This window comes from Nilaparvata lugens, chromosome 1 (genome assembly GCF_014356525.2).
Source record: "Nilaparvata lugens isolate BPH chromosome 1, ASM1435652v1, whole genome shotgun sequence".
Taxonomy (NCBI): Eukaryota; Metazoa; Arthropoda; class Insecta; order Hemiptera; family Delphacidae; genus Nilaparvata; species Nilaparvata lugens.
In genome coordinates this window covers 31,132,444-31,153,739 of record NC_052504.1, presented here as the reverse complement: position 1 = coordinate 31,153,739, position 21,296 = coordinate 31,132,444, and the positions used below count along the sequence as shown (strand labels likewise).

General features: G+C 34.7%; 2 protein-coding genes across 2 annotated transcripts; one reads left to right on the top strand and one right to left on the bottom strand.

Moving 5' to 3' along the window:
- The first annotated feature begins 228 nt into the window (after positions 1-228).
- LOC120350772 lies at positions 229-2,923 on the top strand. The gene is made up of 2 exons (XM_039425549.1): positions 229-882; positions 1,998-2,923. Exons 1-2 carry the CDS (start codon positions 696-698, stop codon positions 2,639-2,641), a joined length of 831 nt encoding a protein of 276 aa, XP_039281483.1. The 5' UTR covers positions 229-695; the 3' UTR covers positions 2,642-2,923.
- Positions 2,924-8,116: 5,193 nt separating this feature from the next.
- On the bottom strand, positions 8,117-21,174 carry LOC120350043. Its single transcript, XM_039422114.1, has 6 exons — positions 20,737-21,174; positions 18,986-19,093; positions 17,545-17,709; positions 12,112-12,216; positions 9,502-9,641; positions 8,117-8,191 (listed from the first exon to the last, which is right to left on the bottom strand). The coding sequence occupies exons 1-6, from the start codon at positions 21,146-21,148 to the stop codon at positions 8,117-8,119; spliced, it is 1,005 nt and encodes a 334-aa protein (XP_039278048.1). The 5' UTR covers positions 21,149-21,174.
- Between the last annotated feature and the right edge of the window lie 122 nt (positions 21,175-21,296).

The following is a 21,296-nucleotide window of genomic DNA, read 5'->3' as shown; positions in this document are numbered from 1 at the left end:
ATATTCTGTTATAAGAACTTATGCTAATATTATTGTATCATTACTTCTTTTCACCCTTATTCTTCTAAATTGGCGATAGATACTACTGGATCATAATATATCCATATTATGCATATTATCCATTTTCATATTATGAAGACTGAAGAGTATTACAAAAGTTTAGTATTGCTATATTGATTGAGTCAAATGATAGTGATCTAAACGACTTTTAAAAATCTCATAAGTGTGTGTGTGAATCATGACTGATAAAATTTGTTGAATGAGAGATTTATATTGTCGAATTTTTCAATAATTGAAAAAAGTTTTATTCTTGTCACATCCACATTTATTAGACATTCATACATCACATGACTGCAGTTTCGTGTTGAAACCTTAGGCCGCGGCTCCATTGGCCGTAGCTGATCGCGCTACAAATTGCGGTTAGTAAGTCAAAGAAATGAGAAGGCAGGAGACAAATGGAGGTGGCTTCACTAGCGACAGTCTGCAGCGTGTAACATTTGACGGCACGCCACAGAACGTAGTGTCGCGCCCAAATGGAACCGGTCCTATTCTACTGCTACATTTTGCCGCCACTAGCTGTAGACTGCAGCGTTGGTTGCGACTCAGTCCAGTTCCAACTACCGACCAAGTAGCAAGTGACGCTAGTCTTCTTAGTGAACAGTTTTAAGTGTAGTGAATTCTTTTGTTTGTGAACAATGGAGGTTGAACTTGATTGTGAGGTAATCATATTAGAAGTAGAGAAATACCCAATTTTATATAGTAAAGGTGATGAGAATTACAAGAACAGAAATGCTAGAATTGATGCATGGAAAAAAGTAGTTGCAGGGGTTGTTGGTGAAGAGAAATTGTTGGAATTTGATGAAGACAAAGTGAATGAAATAGGTGAGTAAAATTTTATTTATTTACAGTTCACAATAAGAATAATACCACATGTTGTTTACCTACTATATTCATAATAATCATGGCATATAAATCTAATTAGTCTCTTGAGCATACGTATACATTCTTCAACTTCATGCTTCTTTTACCATGTTAACTATTTCTACATGTACTTGGTTTGCCATGGGATAGATCCTTCTGCAGAATTGAAGTGGTACAAGAACATATTTCTTACATTTAATCCATTGATTGTTCTTCTTACTCCTCGAGGTGTGATGCTTTCCATGTCACATGACAATGTGTCCTCAAAATTGAATCCATCATTTTTTCTCACATAGTTATGTAATATACAGCCGGTTTTTATAATGCTGTCGGCAAGTTCTATATTAACATCAAGTGGCCGATGTAAAATCCTCCATTTGTTTGCCAATATGCCAAAAGCTCACTCTACATATCTCCTTGCTCTCGAAGACGGTAGGCGTCTCTCAGGTGTAAGTCCTTTGAGAGGAAATGGTCTCAGGAGATTATTGCTTAGAGCAAAGGCCTCGTCAGCAACAAAAACGAAAGGGTACGGTATTCTGCTTGAAGTATTTGTAATTGGCCTTGGTTCAGGTATAATCAGTTTTTTAGAGGACAAGTCCTGCCCAAACGTTGTAGACTTTAGTATATAATCGAGTCATTCAAACTCCCATATGAACCAATATCTATGTAATTAAAACAGTAATCGGCGTCAGCCACTGCCATCAGCACAACGGAGGAAAAATGTTTGTAATTGAAGTAATTGCTGCTACTAAACTCAGGTTTCACTATGCAGATGTGTTTTCCATCGATGGCCCCGAGACAGTTTGGGAAATTAGTTTTCCTCTCAAATTTTTCAGCTGTATTGATCCAGTCTTCTTCACTTGGTTTTTTCATGTACTCAGCTTGAAGGGTGTACCACAGGGTTTCACACGTTTCTTTTACTATTGTACGGATGGTCTTTCTACCCAGACGATATTGGAAATGGAGCGACCGCATAGAGCATCCTGCTGCTAAGTACCTGAAAAAAAAAATTGTTGACAGACTTTAAGAGATTTAAGACTTTAAAGATTTTAAAAATAATTTTTTCTTGTTTGTAGGTAGAGACATACAGAAAAAATGGAAAGCTTTGAGGGATGCCTACTTAAGATCTCTGAGGACACAGATTGTTAAAAGTGGAAGTGGAGCGAGTAAAAGACGACCTTATCCCTATCAACAACAGATGGCATTCCTCCGACCTGTGATGGAGAACAGACAAACCTCAGGAAATATGGCACCTGAAGAAGTAGGAGATGTAAATGCAGAAGAAGAAGACGATCAACAGCCTGACGACCTTGGACCTCCACCTATCAAAAAACCTGCAGGTAAACCAAAGAAGGGAAATTTTGAAACGCAACTGTTAGAAATTCTGAAAGAACAGTCTACACCTAACCCACCTCCTGGACCTTCTGATGATAATGATGACAACAAGTTGTTCCTCTTATCTCTCCTGCCAAAAATGAGACAACTAAGCGAAAATGCATCTCTACAATTTAGAATACAAGTCATGCAATGTCTGCAAGAATGTTATTCAAAAAGCAAAATGGAGTCGAATTGCAGCAATGCTCAACAACTAAACTTAGCAAGGGCTACGTCTTCACAGCAGTTCCACAATCAGTGCGATGGGCTGAAGGATACTTTCTCACCGGGACCAGGTCAAAGCAACGATTTGCATAGTCCAGCAAGTTTGCATAGTCAACCATAATCTTGGGACGACAATACCGATGAATCTGTTTTGAACCTTTTTAAATTGTAACAAAAGCATGAGAAATGTACTCACTTTTGTACAGAGTTTATAAATTTCTAAATACATTATTTGAAAAATGATTTGTCTTTATTTTGCACACCTACTTGATAATTATTTGCATACCTAGTTTATACATTTAAGTACATGTAAATTTTTCATGTTGGTATAACATAACGTTTATAGTTGATTATAAAATAATTACAAATAAAAACGCATTAAATGAATAAAAGTTTGTTACATGTTGACGAGGAAAACTAGTAGTTGTTTTATAAAATTGCAACGAGTTATATGTTTATAAAATTGTTTAAAAATAAAAAAGCGTCAAATTAACAAACATTTTTAACAAGGTGACAAGGAAAACTAGCTCATGTTTGACCATAAAGGGCACATTTAGGTATTTTTACCCCTCAATAAATTACTGTCAATGTAATAAGACAACATTAATAATATTAATAAAAGCTAGTTAAGGATGAGTTAGTAATGATTTAGTGAACTAAAGTTACCTTAATGTCACTGAGAGCCTTTCCTCTTCTCCTATTGCTTCTCGTAGGTTGGTATTTTGTTTTTTCAAAATTGGTGATACTGCTTGTAGTAAGTATTCAAAGGATTTTTGAGACATGCGATAAAATTCAAAAAACTTGTCTGAATACTTTTTTAACTTGCTATGCAACGTATGGAACATGCCTTCAGACTTCCTGTTGCTTAGTATTGGATGAATCCAGTATTTTCTCTTCTGTAACCGGCGTCGTCTATAAACTAAAAGTACACTGAGTACAACATTACGAATGTTAACTTGCGGCATGATCGTACATCGGTCTACTGCTATTGCTACTTCTACTGCTAGTGAAGCCACAGCGGCGCGACGGATTGCAGTTCGTTCTCTGTTGCCCGTGGAGTCACCCAACTGTCGCGTGTAGTGCGCGAAAATTACGGCGCGATCAACTACGGCCAGTGGAGCCGCGGCCTTAGACCAGATTATATTCTAAGATTATATCTTATACTAAGATTATATCTTATTCTAAGATTATATCTTATTCTAAGATTATATCTAAGATTATACCAGATTATATCTGGTCTAAGGTTGAAACCAAAGACCTTAAAGAGATATAGACCCACAATGCCTATGCCTTCCCAATGATAGCTCTTACTTGAAATTAAAGGCCGCCATTGGGGTATTTTAGCACGAGATATTATATTTTTATATATTGTAATACTATAGATCACAAAGGCATTGGTATGTAATAATCTTATGGGTTGCCCCCTCAATGGCGGATTTCAATTCCAAGTACGACACTAGCGCTGCATGTGAGTCCATGCATCTTTAAGTCTTTGGTTTAAACCAACACATCTTCAGGCAGCTGTAGTCTGTAGTGTGTTGAGTAATGTGTTCACATGTTGGTTTCAACACGAAACTGCAGTCGTGTATAAATGCTTTTGCTTTTAGTTTCCTTGCCCCTATTACCATAGGTAAGGAAAGTATTGCTTTCCGAAAAAAATTAAGGTACCCCAATTTCTAAATTTCTATACGTTTCAAGGTCCCCTAAGTCCAAAAAAGTGGTTTTTGGGTATTGGTCTGTATGTGTGTGTGTATGAATGTCTGTGAACACGATAACTCCATTCCTAATCAACCGATTGACTTGAAATTTTAAACTTAAGGTCCTTACAATATAAGGATCCGACACGAACAATTTCGATCTAATGCAATACAAGATAGCGGATAAAATTGCGAAAATGTTGTCAAAAACAGGGTTTTTCGCGATTTTCTCAAAAACGGCTCCAACGATTTTGATTAAATTCATACCTAAAATAGTCATTGATGAGCTCTATCAACTGCCACAAGTGCCATATCTGTAAAAATTCTAGGAGCTCCGCCCCATCTATGCAAAGTTTGATTCTAGATTCCCAATTATCAGGCTTCAGATACAATTTAAACAAAAAATTCCAAGTAGAAAAGATTAAGCATGAAAATCTCTACAATTAATGTTCAGTAACATTTTCACCTAAAATTTTAAATAATCTCGAAATTCGAGAAAATGTTATTATTTCAATTGCAAACTGTTGATTCTATTGAATCATTCACTATGAAGAGATAGCAGACTTCGTGTGTCTCCAGCGTTATTGTACTGTCACCAGCTGACTTAGATCTTAGAATAATAGACTTGAAATGCGCGCTAACACTAGCGTCAGGTGATAAATTTTCATAACGGCAAGGAAAGTTGTGTAAGTGCGCCACACCAGATTTTTTTGTTAATAATATGTGGATGTGACACGAATAAAACTGTGTTTATTCAATCATTTGACTGAAGCAATATATTTTCTTTTGTTTCCCATCTTGTACTTTAAATAATTTTTGAAAATACTTCTTTGGTCGGTATATAAAAATGGAAATATATTAACTGATATCATTGTCTTATTTTCTTTAGGGCTACTTCTGAATATAAATCTGAGTACCCTTTTTACTTTCCTTGCCCTATTACTATAGGTAAGGAAAGTATTGCTTTCCGAAAAAAATTAAGGTACCCCAATTTGTAAATTTTTATACGTTTTAAGGTCCCCTAAGTCCAAAAAAGTGGTTTTTGGGTATTGGTCTGTATGTGTGTGTGTGTGTGTGTATGAGTGTATGTGCGTCTGTGTACACGATATCTCATCTCCCAATTAACGGAATGACTTGAAATTTGGAACTTAAGGTCCTTACACTATAAGGATCCGACACGAACAATTTCGATCATATGCGATTCAAGATGGCGGCTAAAATGACGAAAATGTTGTCGAAAACAGGGTTTTTCGCGATTTTCTCGAAAATGGCTCCAACGATTTTGATCAAATTTATGACCTAAAATAGTCATTGATAAGCTCTATCAACTGCCACATGTCCCATATCTGTAAAAATTTCAGGAGCTCCGCCCCATCTATGCAAAGTTTGATTTTAGATTTCCAATTATCAGATCTCAGATATAATTTAAACGAAAAATTTCGAGTGGAAAAGATTGAGCATGGAAATCTCTTCAATTAATGTCCAGTAACATTTTCACCTAAAATTGAAAATAAGTTTGAAATTTGAGAAAATGTAATTTATTCAATTGCAAACTGTTGGCAAATCCTCCCACTGTTCATGCAGTCAGCCTGTTGAACATCCATTCTGTCAATGTGTGAGTACAACCATGATAATAACCAATAGTAATTTTGTCAACTGGCAAGATTCATTGTGATGAGTTACTTTCCCTCTGTTGATGAATCATACATTTGAGAACAAGACCTCACCTGCCATATAGGCATCACTATTGCCTTCAGTTTTGTAGCCGAATTGTGCATAAGATGGACATGTAAGTCCAATCATCAGTACTTTCTCCCTTAGACAAAGTTGATTCTGTTAAATCATTCACTATGAAGAGATAGTAGATCTGGTGTGTATCCAGCGTTATTGAACTGTCACCAGCTGGCTCAGATCTTTGACTTGAGATGCGCGTTTACACTAGCGTCAGGTGATCAATTTTCATAACGGCAAGGGAAGTTGTGTGAGTGCGCCACACCAGATTTTCAAATTATTTCGTCACGACATGTTTCGGCATTAGTTAATGACTTGAAAATGGCATTAATAGCCGAAACATGTGACGAAATAATTTGAAAAGGGTACTTAGATTTATATTTTTATTTATAGCTGATATCAATTCATACCAAAAACCTCAGGAATGGAAAAACTTGTGGTTGTTTTGTCACTGTGGTTTTGTTTATAGGAGAATCAGCCTCTCAATAAGAGTAGTGCTACAAAATCATTGTAAATGGGTGAGAAGGATCAATAATTCTTTAATATTGACGAAGACTATGAGAAGCTCGGTTCATACTTACCAGGACATCCTGACAGAGTCAGTAAAGCATTTGATGATATTAAAATACCACTTATCAGTATCAAATTAGTAGTTAGTAGTATTGAATTAATTTTATCAAAGGTTTTTATGTTCTCAAGAAATGCTAAACTCGGAAGGCCTTCATTAAATTAAAATTTAATTAGAATTGATAAAATTAATTCAATCATTTTGTGGCCTATTCACTTGATGCAGTACCTACTTTATTGCAATGTAGGCGGCTATGAAGTACCTACATTGGAATAATATTCACATAGCCTAAATCTCCCATTCAAAGCTACGTGTAGCCTATTCATCACTTCATCAGATAGTCCACACAGAAATCAGTCTGAAAGACCGATAATTGGTATCTGGTTTGCTCTTCTAATTTAATCATCATAATAAAGTTTGCCAAGTAAAGCTCATTTTATGTGTCAAAATCAGAATTGCATTGGATGCAATTAAGTTATTAAATAAACGGCCAGACTTTGCTTATTTAATCTGTACAATAAAAGAGTGATTTAACAACCTCTAAAACCATTATATAGTGTCATTAAGCTTTGATAACAGAAAGCGTTCATGAGTATATGAATAGTCCCAAGAGTGTTCTTGTAATTAGTTTTTACAATTTATGAAAAATATTTTTGTTGTTTTCATCATCAATATTCTTATTTGGCTAGTTGTAAGGAATAGATGAGACCATTTTCAAGTCTTCATCAAAAATTAGTCGTGAAAAATTTATTTTATAGATCAGTTTTAATGTTAGCATAGAGAAAAGATTATGTAACTTGTATCAGTTGTCTCTCTGATGTTAGTACTTGGCTCAGTGGCTAGAATGTAGAATATGTCATCATAAAAAATCATTACTCCAGACAAAACATTATAAAAACTTGGAATAAAGGGAATAGATAATAAATTCTATTTCGAAGAAATTTTGTTTGGTAAAATCGATGAAAGATTAGTCAAAAAAATACTCTTGAAAAATGAAATGTTTTTGATAAAGTACATTTTGTCAGTTATTATAACCATGTTTTAGGTGGAAATGTGTAGAATAACTATGTAGAATAGTTCATTGTGATTCGATTCGCGTTTACAAGGTCTCTATCATCGATGGTTACATTCTATGACCGTATTTTAATAAATGCTGGACTAGATCCGCCATTAAAAATCAGTCATTACGCTGCCCCCAATGCGCATCAAGTGATTCGGATATCCTCAGGTAACTTAGAATCAGAATATTTGGGTCTGTTTCCATCTTCACGAATTGCCCAGAAACCTGTTTTTTCGACATGAGAACCCCTACTGTCAGTGTAGGTCTACATGATGAGACTAATTATATACACAATATGTTCAATCTAATAGAATTTAAAAGGACATAAAAAATCGTACGTTCAATAATAATTACCGAATTGTATGTAACTCAACTTAATCTGTACACAGCTTGTGAGTATAAGTTGAGTTCCATCAAAAAATGAACCTTTGGGAATAATACAATTACAAGAACTAGATCATTGATTTAGATTCAATAATTGTAGGAAATGCAACTAGCCTAACATATTATGAAGGTACAAAGTAATAGATAAGTTGATGCTCACTTCCAGCCCATTAAAGGTACCTCCATAAACAAAGCCGTAGTGCATTCGTGTGACGTCAGCACAGGTAGGTCCTACCACAACAAAAATTCGTTGATTTCAGCTGATCTACAATATTACTAGTGTTTTTATTGGTGTAAGGAGCCCTACCTGTGCTGACTCACCAGAATGCACTATGGCTTGTTTACGGAGTAGTGTACCAGCTAGTCACTTTTCCAGAAACGAGAAGCCCTATGGGGTAATAAGTTGGAATCAGAGGACAATGGAGTATGGTATGAGTTAGATGATAACCTTTTTGAGCCTTTACTGAAGTATAGCCTCTCATAGTGGAGATAGCGCGGCCCCGTCTCCTTTTCCATAACCTCAGTATTTTTAGCAAAATGTCAATTTGATCAGTAGTACAAAATGTGATGATGCGTCAAACAATTATAGCTATCCCTATTCCCTAGTACTAAATCCAAATCATTTTTTATATAATAATTAAAGTATAAATATATTGTTAATTTTCATATTTCGTTGTTGATGCAAAAAATGTGAACTCAACTCATCCGGGAAGGTATTTTCTGAAATTCCAGCTCGGAAAACCTATTATGCTGTAACCCTAACTTCCCGGTCTTATCAGTTTTATATATTGAAAGGGTGCATAAAACGCATTCAAACATAATAATATAGTATTTTTATTGGACAATACTTTCAAATCAATCGAAAGGTTTTATTATCTTCAAATAGTTACAATAATAACTGTTTGAACATAGGACGAAATTAAACCATAATAAGTTATTTAATATAGACTGAAATACATCATTATAAATTAATACCTATAATAAAACTTATCTATTATCTACGTACATATTGTTCAAGTATTGAAAAAAACCCTTACATGTTATTTATGTACCTTTATAAAAACATTCTCATGGCGGTTGTAAATAAATAAGAGCATTCTCCACAAAAAGTTGCCTGACATCCAAAACTGAAATGACATTTTTGAAGTCTTCTTATTTTGGGGAACTTTGTAAGACGTTGCTTCATTGCTTTTTGTAAGCGTTATTGCTGAACTTGTAGAAGGGGGTGGTTGGCTGGACTAGCTTTGTTTCTATTACAATTATCTGTACTTGATTTTATATTTTTTTTCCTTATCCTTGTTCTGGTTAGTGGAAGGGGCTGGCTTGTTTTCCTTTGCAATCTACTACTTTAGATCCTTTTCCTTTTGAATCTTTTCCTTTGCCATTTTTGTTATTAGGTGATGGATTTCTTCTTGTATATGATGTGTAAATTTCTTTTGGATTGATAACACCAGACTTACGTGTTGTTTTAGTAATAAGAATTTCCTACCATTGAAATTTAAACAGTGATACTGAATGGTGACTAGTGGGAGTGGGCAAACCAGGTGATGTTTCAGTTTGAATGATGCACTGCCAGTGAAATTGGTTCGGAAAATGAAATCGAATGCCACTTGACAGAATCTTATTCCAGCAATCTGAGGTATTGTTATACAGAATGGTGGACTTTCCTTCATGTAGTTTCCTGCAACAAATAAACAATTTCATTCCCTCATCTTTGGCAACTTATAGCCCTATATCATGTTATGGTATATTACAAAGAAAAAGAACTTTTGGGATAATTAAGAACTTCAAATAATATATTTACCAGAAAAAATATTCCATTTCTGTCGAATTAAAGTTACGCTGTTACGCTTAAATCTACTAAGGTCCCCTCGATATTAGAAATCTCTCGAAAGCAAAAAATCTCAGTTATGTGTTATTAAAAACATGTTTTCTAATCAGAGACACTGTCAAAAATTTTCTTATTTTCTATCAAGTGGTTTATTTAATCAAATACTGGATTGGCAGTTGCTTTACTCAAGAAAACCGTTAAGAAAATTCTCTATTATCACAGAAATTTAAATCATTCGTTTTTGCCCAATTTTTCTCATTTTTAAAACTTCTTCGCAGTCATCTTTATCAATTGCATTGAAACTTCTTTCAATTCCTCCATTATAATTATTTTTACATTCAAATAATAATTCACTAAATAACCTAATAACCTAAATTAATAATTTATCGTCTACAGAAGCATTAAAAACAACCATCGAAAAATAATTTACTGTCAGCTGTTTCCCCATCAAATCTTTACAGATGTCAATTAATCCAAATTATTTGGTTTAAACTTTTTGCTTTGGAGGTTTAAACTTTCCCAGAGTTAAACTCAATACAGAGTTTAAACTGATACTGTGCAAACGGAATTTTAGTTTGAACAAAAAAAAATCCAGATTTGGTTTAAGCTTTAGCTTAAACTTACACTGTGCAAACGACCCTATACTATAATACATCTACTAGATGCCTATTATCCTAGATTTATACTGTAATATGTATTACATACTTTATATCTCGCCTGTAATCTGTATACTGTTACTAGAATCCATAGGACATGTCGTCTGTCGTCTAATTCTTCAGGAAACTGTCGTGTTTCAGAAGAAAGGGCTCTTACATAGTTGAACCAGGGAATAGTTGGTGTTTTACGGTCATATATCATATTTATATTTATTTTTCTTGAGGTTCATTACTTTTAAACCCCCTCTATAGGTCTTCCAGAATGCTAGACTATGTAGGCCTATTGGCATGCATACCGGGTTGAAGATAGGGAATCCTCATCTGATACTTGTTCTCGTATTGTAAAATTATTATTTTTTACTTAGTTTGAGAAATATGCAATTCTGCATGAAACAATGCTGATATTTAGCCTACATATAAAAGCGGAATGTCACCAATTCATTCACTCACTCATTCATCTATTAACACAACTAAAACTCTATTGGACCAAATAGACTATGTTCAAATTGGCAGTTATGTTCAGTCGGCCTTCAGGCGTACTAAGAACAGACTAAAAATTCCAAATCTGCGTTTTCTTAGATTTTTCAAGAACTGATTGACAAAAATATTTGAATTTGATACACAAAATGATCAGTTATGGTGTAAAAAGTTGAATGTTCATATTTGGCAAACAAGTTCAGATGAGATGTACAAATGTTGAGAGTTTTAAAATAAACATACGCTCAAAATCTTCGGTTTTTCAGGGTTTTTCGATGAAGAACTTGAGATTCACTCGGTGATCTGGACACAGCCTATAGATTATTATCACATATCAATCACTCAATATTTGTGATGAAAAGTCCCAATAGGGAACAAAAGGTAGTATGGGGTGAGTTATGTAAATAAGAGCTTTTTCGTCAAACCCTACCCCAAATTTTGAACCATCAACCTTGTACAAGTGAACGGCCGGTGAACTAGGGTGGTTGAACCTGACCTACACCAACCCTCAACTAACCTATCCTTTCATGCTCACTCAAATCAACTAATATCCCACACACGCCAACAAAATATCAGCTTTCAAATGAAACTATGAATGAAGTTAAACTACTTGAATTTCACCCTATACCTTAATTTCTTATGTTGTGTAGAAGTATTCCTCTCTCTCTCCAGATGACTTCCAGGTGTGGGCTCCACACCCCCCCCCCCCATCCCCCATGACTTCACAACAATCTCTCCAATCACCTAGACTGTAATCTAAACTACTTGAACTACTGCATTTCAGCTTACCAAATACATTAAATACCGTACATAATAGATTCGCTGCTGCAGTGAACCTGAGAAGCCAGCCATCTACATCATTCATACAGCGCAGATAATATAGTAACATCTCTTTACAAAAATTAAATACAGCTTCTCTCTCTCTTTCCTCGAATTTACAGCGAAGCAGTGAGTTATTTGTTCATACGAGTTAGCATAAACTGGATTTATTGGTTGGTTGACCTCACTCTCTCAACATCAACGGATTCAAGAAACTGAAATTTCAGTTACGATCTATAATAAAATCCCCATTCCCATTTTCAACAAAATAAACTAGAAATTTATTTGTCCATATTAACCCCTCTATAGAATGAATATATATATATATATATATATATATATATATATATATATGGTACGGCACTAACCCACTTCTTTCTCCAGTCCATACGATTTGAACGGCGTAGTCACTTTCATTCCGAAACCAATATGTACTTCGCCCTGACCAAATTTCAATTCGAGGAAAACTTCACCTGATAACATTCATAAGAAATCATCCATATCAATAAATACAGAAATAATACAGAATAATCTATCAAGTAGCTGGAAAAAGATAATAAATTCAACTAATCCTCGAGTTTTGAAATTATTACATTATTTATATAAGTATTTAACATTGAATAATATACAAATCATATGAATGATAAATGTAATAAAAATATTTAATTTTTATTTCTCAAAGGTGACATTTTATTAATTTTAGACTTTACAAACTCTAATCAGGAGGTGAAAGTGAAATTGAAAATTTCCAATGATAGAGTAAATTCCGTCCTGTCTTGTGTCGGCGAGGTATCGGTGTGGAAACGGCTGATTGGGTTGGCGTATCAACAATGCTAATAATCTATTGTTAACAACTATCACCAAAGACCAAAAGCTTATTTCCTACAAAACATAATGCCAACTGGTCAGCCCGAGTTGGAAGTAGAGAAAGGTCAAGAGAAATACTATGTTACTTTTTGAGTTATTAATAATCTACTCGAAAGCTGATATGAATAATGAGTCTGATTTTTACAGTAATAGTAGAGTGTATAAAGGAAATTCCTTTTCCAATTATCCTTGGAATGCAACATTTCAAAAGAAAAAAACTTACATATACATCGACATGCAATTCGAAAAGGAACATTCCTGTCAAATTTCATGAAAATCTATTCCAAGCCTAAACATTCATACCTACATATAAAGAGAAATGCAAAATATTCGACTTGAATCACAGTCCTCACATTTTAGACCTCAATTATGGCGTGAAATAGAAAATTCGAAAGGATTTCTCTGTCAATAAAATCCATATAAGAATAAAGTACGATAACTTGAATGATTTTTTGTGAATGTCTTGAACATAAAATTAGAATGTTAATGAGCATATGAGAAGTATTAGATGAATTACTTACTTACTTACGCCTTGGCTCTATAACCTATTGAGGGTCGTGGCCTCCCGCAGTATGACTCTCCATTCGTCTCGATTTTGTGCTCTTCTCCATCTTCTGATGCCCATTTGCCTCAAATCAGTATCGACGTCATCAATCCAATGCATGCTTGGCCTTCCTCTCAATCTTCTTTCTCCTGGATTTATCTGAAAATTTTCTTCCCAGTTCTTGAATCTTCCATACGTTTCACATGACCCAACCAACTTAGACGCCTCACTTTTATTTCAGCTGCAATATCTGGGTTGTTGTACAGCTCTTGCAGCTCTTGGTTAGTGCGGATCCTCCATTTTCCATCACTACAGAAAGTCTTTAATTTTTTCGGAATATCTTCCTTTCCCAGACAATGAGTAAGTTTTCGTCCATTTGAGTTGTAGACTTTACTTTCAAGTTTTTTTTTAGATAAGTCGGGAGATGAGGAGCTGTTTCATTGCATAATAGCATCTATTATGGAAGTTTTTCTTTAATATCCACTTGGATTGCGTTTTTGTGTGCTATCACAGCTCCCAGATATCTAAATTTCTCAAACTTTCTCAAAGCTACTGTCTCCAACCACAAACTGTATTTCATTCCCTTGGACATTATTTCTTCGACAATTGTGCATATATTCCACCAAATATGGTTGTATTAATTCCAAATCGTGTTTGCTCAGATTTATTTTTCAGTTGGACAAATCTTTCCTGTAGCGATCTTTTATTCCTGGCTACCAGAACCACATCATCCGCGTAGGCCACGTACTGTAGAGTCCTATCCATGATAGGGTTGACAGTCAAGCTCCGTAAAATCTTTACCACACTGATTAGAAGAATTACTTGGTGGTGATTCTTCATGAGAAGTATATGCATATATTTTTCATGTGAAGTATTATAAAGAGTGGGTGAAGAGTCCAAGAACGGCTTAATATCTCATACACAAAGGTAATTTGATGGTGGGTGTGATTGGGGATCCTACTAAAATTGAGAATACTACTTTACTATGACTTTAAAAATCTGGTCCGCCAATTAGCAAACTATTCCATGAAGTAGGTGAATTTATGTTTATTTATAGTTAATCCTGTAAAGTTTCGAGTATAAAGCTGCGTACACATATTCGCGCTTCCAACCAGCACCGAGCACGCTCCTCCCTCGTACCGCCCTCGTACCGCCCTCGTACCACCATCGAACCACAGTCGCATCGCCCACGCACCCATCATGGACGTTATGGAAGATGTTAGATCTTCTCGCGTTCCCCGGTCGAACCATTGTTGCTCCCCGGTCGATCATCAATCGCTCTGCCGGAGTGACGTTCGGTTGCGGAGCAGAGCGAAAGTCTGTACGCACCTTAAGGATTGAGTACAGACGGACGAAGGTTGTGTAAATGTGTATTCAAAGTAAGATGCTGCTTATTTCTATTGGCATGTGTAATGATTTTCCTACAAAGACCTGTCTTAGCGTTGGAACCCCAAACTCAACAAACAAATTCCTGCTAGGATACAGTCTAGGCCGTTTTAGAGCAGCTCTAATTAAATGCTTTTGCAGGGTAAATATTCTATTAAAGTGCGTGTCAAAGGTTACCCCCATAATTCTATTCCATATTGGAACAAGGAGTGAGCGAATGCATGATATATGGTTCTTATGATGTTGATATCCTTTAGAGTATTAATTTTATAGAAAATGTATATTAGGTATTTTAATTTAGATATTGAAATAGATAAAATAAATTTAGCGTAAATTTAGCGGTATTTTTATTTTTATTGTGTTGTACATGAAAGTTCCATTTTAAGTGACTGTCAACTATTATTCCAAGATATTTTAGGAAATTGACTTTTTCGATTGTTCCACAGATACAATAATTATTATTGGGTCTAGAGACGATATGAGAGTCATGGTTGTGAATTTTTATATCTAATTCAGTAGGTGGTTCACCAGTTATTGTTGGAGTAAAAGCAATAAATTTTGTCTTATATTTGAATTTAATTTGAGAGTATGCTCGTCAAACCATCGCTTAGCAATGCTTGATCCTTCATTTGCGTTTTCATATGCCTCTCTCCATGATGATCCAGTAAATAGCAATACTATATCATCAGCAAAAGATATCTTGGTGGAATTCGGGATATTCTATTTGAGAAGATTATTCAAACAAATCAAGAATAATATTGGCGATAAGAACATTCCTTGAGGAAGACCAAAACTTGGTAGAATTCTTGTATCAGTTTTATTGTTCAAGGTCATAGTTTGCGATCTATCCTGCAGATAGCTGGTAATCAACTTTTTTGCCACTCCATGGATACCACATCCATTGAGCTTATCTGTCAATGTCGAATGGGGCATGGTATCAAAAGCTTTCGCCAAGTCTAGGAAGTCACAGCCAGTGTTTTAACGTTCTTATTGAAATTCCTGTTAACTGAATCAATCAATACCATAACAGCAGCATCCTTGGTTGATTTACCACACTGATTTTTTTTGCAATTAAATTATTTTTATTTAGGAAGTCAACCAATCTTTTTTAATCAGTCTTTCTATTATTTTAGCAAAATTGCTAAGTAGACTAATTGGTCTATCTATAATTTGCTGGATTGCTCTTATCGCCTACTTTATGGATTAATATAATTTTGGCCATTTTAAAACGTTTTGGAAAGTAACCCTCACTAAAGCATCTAGTTATTATTATTTCAAGTGGGCCAGCAATATAAGGGTAGATCTGTTTCAGGCAGCAAATTTATCCTCTCCAGGTGAAGCATCATTTTGAGGGAATTTATAGTAAGTGAATTTTCAACAGCATTTGTTGGATGTAGACAGAGACTATTTTCAGGAGGTATGGATAATGATCGTAGGGGAGATGTATTTCTATTGTTATCTAGTGCTTCTGCATATTTTTTTCCAACATTTACAAAATAGTCATTAAATATTTTTGCGTCTATTTTTGAGTTTTTTTCTATTTCTAAAATTTATCTAATATTTTCTCATGTCTTTTTTGTATTACCTTTGTTTAATTCAAACTTATTATTAAAATATTCAATTTTTGCATTTCCAACAATGTTATTTAAAGTGTTTCTGTAATTTTTATAATGATTTTTCAGAACTGTATTGAAAGGCTGCTTTTTCAGTTTTTGGGCCATTCTATCTCTTTTGCGCATTGCACTCACAATACTCTGTGTAATCCATTTTTTAATGGCCTTTTCTTATGTGATATGATTGTGTATCACTACTTTACTATGACTTCAAAAATCTCTTTCGCCATCCGCCATTTTGCATCTTTATTTTTTTAAATGAGAAGGTGGTCATGTGATACATGATTTCAATACAGAATTTCAAGACAAAATGAATGACGAAAACCGCACATCGATATCTCAAACCGTTTCGAAGATTTTCATATTATAAATAAATACCACTTATCTATTTCATTTCTGATTTGCATGGTATTCATTTATAATACGGTATGAATATCTTTGAAATGTTTGAGATATAGATATGCGATTTTCGCCATTCATTTTTTCTTGAAATTCCGTATCGAAATCATGTATAGCATGGCCACCTTCCTATTCAAAAAACAAAGTTGCATTCTAAAATGGCAGAACCAAGATGGCGGACGTGATTTTTGAAGTCATGTGAACTCAGACTTTTCACCCACATATAATTCTTCATGGGGTATGAAAAGTATTACTCAAAAGGGAATACTATTCCCAATGTCTATAAATAAATAAATATACAGTAGCATTACTTACTATACTTCACTTCATTCAGTGAAGACATCCTTTTAAATTTGCGTACATCGTACATCGCGAATATCGTAGAAGTTGCAAGAATAACTTGCCTATCACATACCGTATCAAGGGTATACCATAAATATATTCGATTTTCTCCCAAGAAACGCACCATATTTCAATAAGTAATTATTGACCGAGCGAAGTGAGGTCTAAGATTCAAGTCGTCGGTTTGGCATTTCTCTTAATGTTTAAATGTTTATATGTTGCGCATTTACGGCGAAACGCGGTAATAGATTTTCATGAAATTTGACAGGTATGTTCCTTTTTTAATTGCGCGTCGACGTATATACAAGGTTTTTGGAAATTTTGCATTTTAAGGATAATTTAAAAGGAAGAATCTGGCGTACGCCAGATATTAGAGTAAAAATCAGACTATTCATCATAAATCAGCTGACAAGTGATTACACAGATGTGTGGAGAAGCAAGTCTATTGCTGTATTTCCATAAGGTCTATAGTTTCAATCAGGTACTTGTGGATGAGAATACTGCGTGAGGTCTACTGTTCACAGAACTACTAGTTGGATAATTAGCTTAATAATTCCCTGAATTGAAATCTGTATTTTATCATGTAAATATATAAGAACTGTGTTGCTCCAATATACAGCAATACATTTTCTAGTGGTGAATGTACTGACCTGTTATTCCCCAAGTGGTATTATCTTTCTTAATGAGTCCGAATTCACCAACCAGGAATATCTTAGTAGTGCCTTCAGTGTAGGTAGTGAATGCTTTGAAGGCTTCAACGTTTTCTGCCTTTGATTTTGGAGTGATGTAGCCTGCTGCCACAGCTCCTCGGAATCCTACAACCATCACATTAGATCTATACAAAAAAATCAGTAAGATTTTGCATTGAAAATAATAAAAATCTGGTGTGGTACACTCACACAACTTTCCTTTTGCTCATTGAACTGCAAGCCTTAGGCCCGCCGCAAAGTAGACCCACGTAATACACGAAAAGCAACCCACGGCGTGGGATGTTCTGTAAACCGTTGCTAGGCTAGACATCTGTGTAATGATAATAATACATACAATGAATAATCCACTGTCAGCTGATTATGAATAATTCTGTATCACTGGTTTACAAAACATCCCACGGCGTGGGTTGCTTTTCGTGGATTAGCGTGGGTTCTACTTTGGATGCTTCGTCAATCATGTTACCGCCCGTACCTCGCACAGTAATTACCACAGTAATTACTCAATTATTGTAGAACTGGAAAAATCACTCATTGCTCAGTATAGGCTAAATTTGCTTTCACTGAACACATTGGCGTATGTTGACTTTCTCTGATATATGTCAGAGGAAACTTATACGTTTTCTAAGATTGTTTTATTCCATGTAAAATAAAACATTAGAAAAACATGTAAAAGATAGCTTTTTGACTATCAATTTAGAATTGATAGGTTTTTCAATTTTCATTTTTTAATAGGTACGATAAATTTATTTTCCAGTTTTTATCAATTGGATTCGGTTTTCAGATGATCCATTCTGCATAATATTCCAATTTGTATAATATTGTTAAGACCTATGATGTGTCAATGTGATATTTTTAGTACTGTACAGTTATGATCCTATTTTTCTTCTCAATTATGATTAAATTTTGTAAGCACAGTCGTTTTTCATGTCGAAGTCAAAGTTTATTAACATACTATATATTGCTCACCTTTCTGTATTACTTTTAATTGACTGCTACCTATTTTATTATTTTTATTACCGTATTTTGGATTGTGATTATTTTTGTTTCTTCACAAGAAGATCCTATAGCCAATTCATAATAATATATTGTATTTTGGAGCAAGATGGTGAACCAAGCACTGACCGGAGACATCTCAAGTTGATAGATAAAAATAGTTCTATTGCTCCGGATCAAAATAATTACCATTAAGTATTAAATGTGAAACAGATTTTTATAATTATTAATTTTAACTTGAATGCAGCAATAACGTTATCTGAACTTGGTTTTAAAATCACCGAGGACTCAGTCAGTTTTCATATGTGGATTTATAATGTTATCATCGCAGTTCGTAATGGATCAGAAATTACAACTAAATAATGATAATAACGATGTAAATACGTACCTCTCATACCAAATAAAGGCGTTGCAAAATCGACCTCATATTTGAAAGCAATACCATTACCATTTCTGATCAATCTCGGACTTGGACTTACACTAACTGCTTCTTCAACTGAAAATAAATTGAAGCGTGTGAACGGCACGAAAATATAAAAGTTATTGCAGGCCTCGGCTCAGGTGAATGGCGCCCTGGGCAAATGTTCTACTGGGCGCCCTCTTATTACTATAATGTAAAAGCAAATAATCTATGTCACTTATATCTTATGAAGTGAGTATATAGTATGAAGTGAGAATCACGTCTTTCAAACACAAAACTGTAGATCTCTTAACATTCTTCAGACGATTCAAAGCGGAAAATCCTCTCTCTGCAGAGCAGTTGGTGACTAATCTGCTTAGAAAAATATTCTAACAGCTACTACAAGATTTAAGAAAGTAAACTTCAATTCATGTTCTATCATTTATTCAAACATGTCATGGATTCCATCAAAAGTTCTTCCTGTTCTCCATACATTTTGAAGTGCAGACATTCATTTTCAAATTCACTTCTTATCTCATTAGGGCGTTGGAGGCATAAAGTTTGTTCGCAGCTTGTGATATGGTCTCTTTCTGTAATTCTTTTTGAACAAGAGCAGATAGTATGGTATTTAAATGATATCACTTTTCAAAAGAGATATCAGCTTATAATTCTCATGTTTATTACTATTTACATTTTACATTTCCGGTAGCCTGTATTATATTCACATGTTCTGCTGTTCTATGTATTTTTTAAATCTTGAGTAAAATATTTTTAGTGGGTATTTTGATTCTCTAAATTATTTTCATCATCTTTTATTTGCGCCCTCAAAAATTTGGCGCACTGGGCAAATGCCCAATCTGCCCGGGGCTGAGTAGGCCTAATGAAATATTATTTCATTTAAGCTGATCAAGGCTAAGTTTGATCTGCAGTTCTGAGAAAATTCGTCTTGAGAGATACTGCTGGCATGTGAATCGAATGAGTAGTAGTAGAAGTAGGTCTGTTCAAAATGTGTATTAGTAACAGAGCTAATTCTGAAATAAGGAAAAAATTCTATATTTATAACTTAAATCAAAATTTAAAAATATATTGAGGTGCCGACATTTCTCAATGCTAATAGATACATAAGACATGAGTTGTGAACATTATTTATCAACAGAAGAAGTAGCCATCTGATTTTTTCTCTCTTCTTATTGCATCGATTGCATTGAGTCAAGTGGTTTAAGAGGCGAAGTGCCTTCATTGAAGTGGAGGAAGTAGATGAAAGAGTGATGCTTCGTGAAGTACAAGCTGGGTGAACTAGAATAAGACTCAGACTAAAGATAGTCTCAAGTCAAGATTTCTTTATCCCACAAATTTCAATTTACAACATGTGAGGCACAGAGCTCAAAACTACAGTGATTCCCCTACAAGACTATACGTATAATTTACTATACGTTAAAAGACTATACATATTATACAACTAAATACTTCCTATAAAGTATAGATTTTCATTTTCGAAATAAAATTCGGCACGTTAAAGAAATAAAATTCATTCATTCTTTGCAGCATTGTTGATTCCATTGATGAAAGACTACGACTTGCACAGAATACAAATGCAGGGGTGCCCATAGGGGAGGGGGAGCTCATTTTTTTCTAATTGATGTGAAATTCACATTTCGAAATACTCCTAGTACACTTTTTTGAACACACTATTTTCAAAAAATATGAATCCTATCAAGTAATTTGATATGATATCTGACCTTCTATAGCGGCCGTCGTTGCAGGTACAGTGCAGGGATGATCATTTTTTGGGCATTGACATTGTGGCTGATCACACTTATGTGCTACCTCATCCTCCACTTCCACCACTTCTGGGCTCATGCGATCCACTATGGCCAAAGCATCTTCTTGCACTGCACTGTTTGCTAATTGTGTCATTTTTTCATCTGTAGACTTTTTAAGAACATACTGGTCGTTGGGATCTTTACAGACGTTGGCAGGGGCAGGGGCAGGAGCAGGAGGTTTTGATTCGCTCTTATTGGCTGGGGGATTGCTGACACCGTCATCATGTTTATTATTGCCCCAAATCCAACTCAAGTCCACACTGCAGTCTGCGTTTCCAATAATGCATAATGTGATTATCAAAACGCTCTCGATGCGCAGTTTTCTCATCTAGACAAATTGATTACACGGTTTATTAAAGAGTGGTGACTTACATATTGGGAACCGATTAGAATACAGTAAAATGCATAAATTATTCTTCCACCAAAAGATGGTTTGGATTAGAGAACAAAAAGCGTATGACTACGTAAAGTAACCC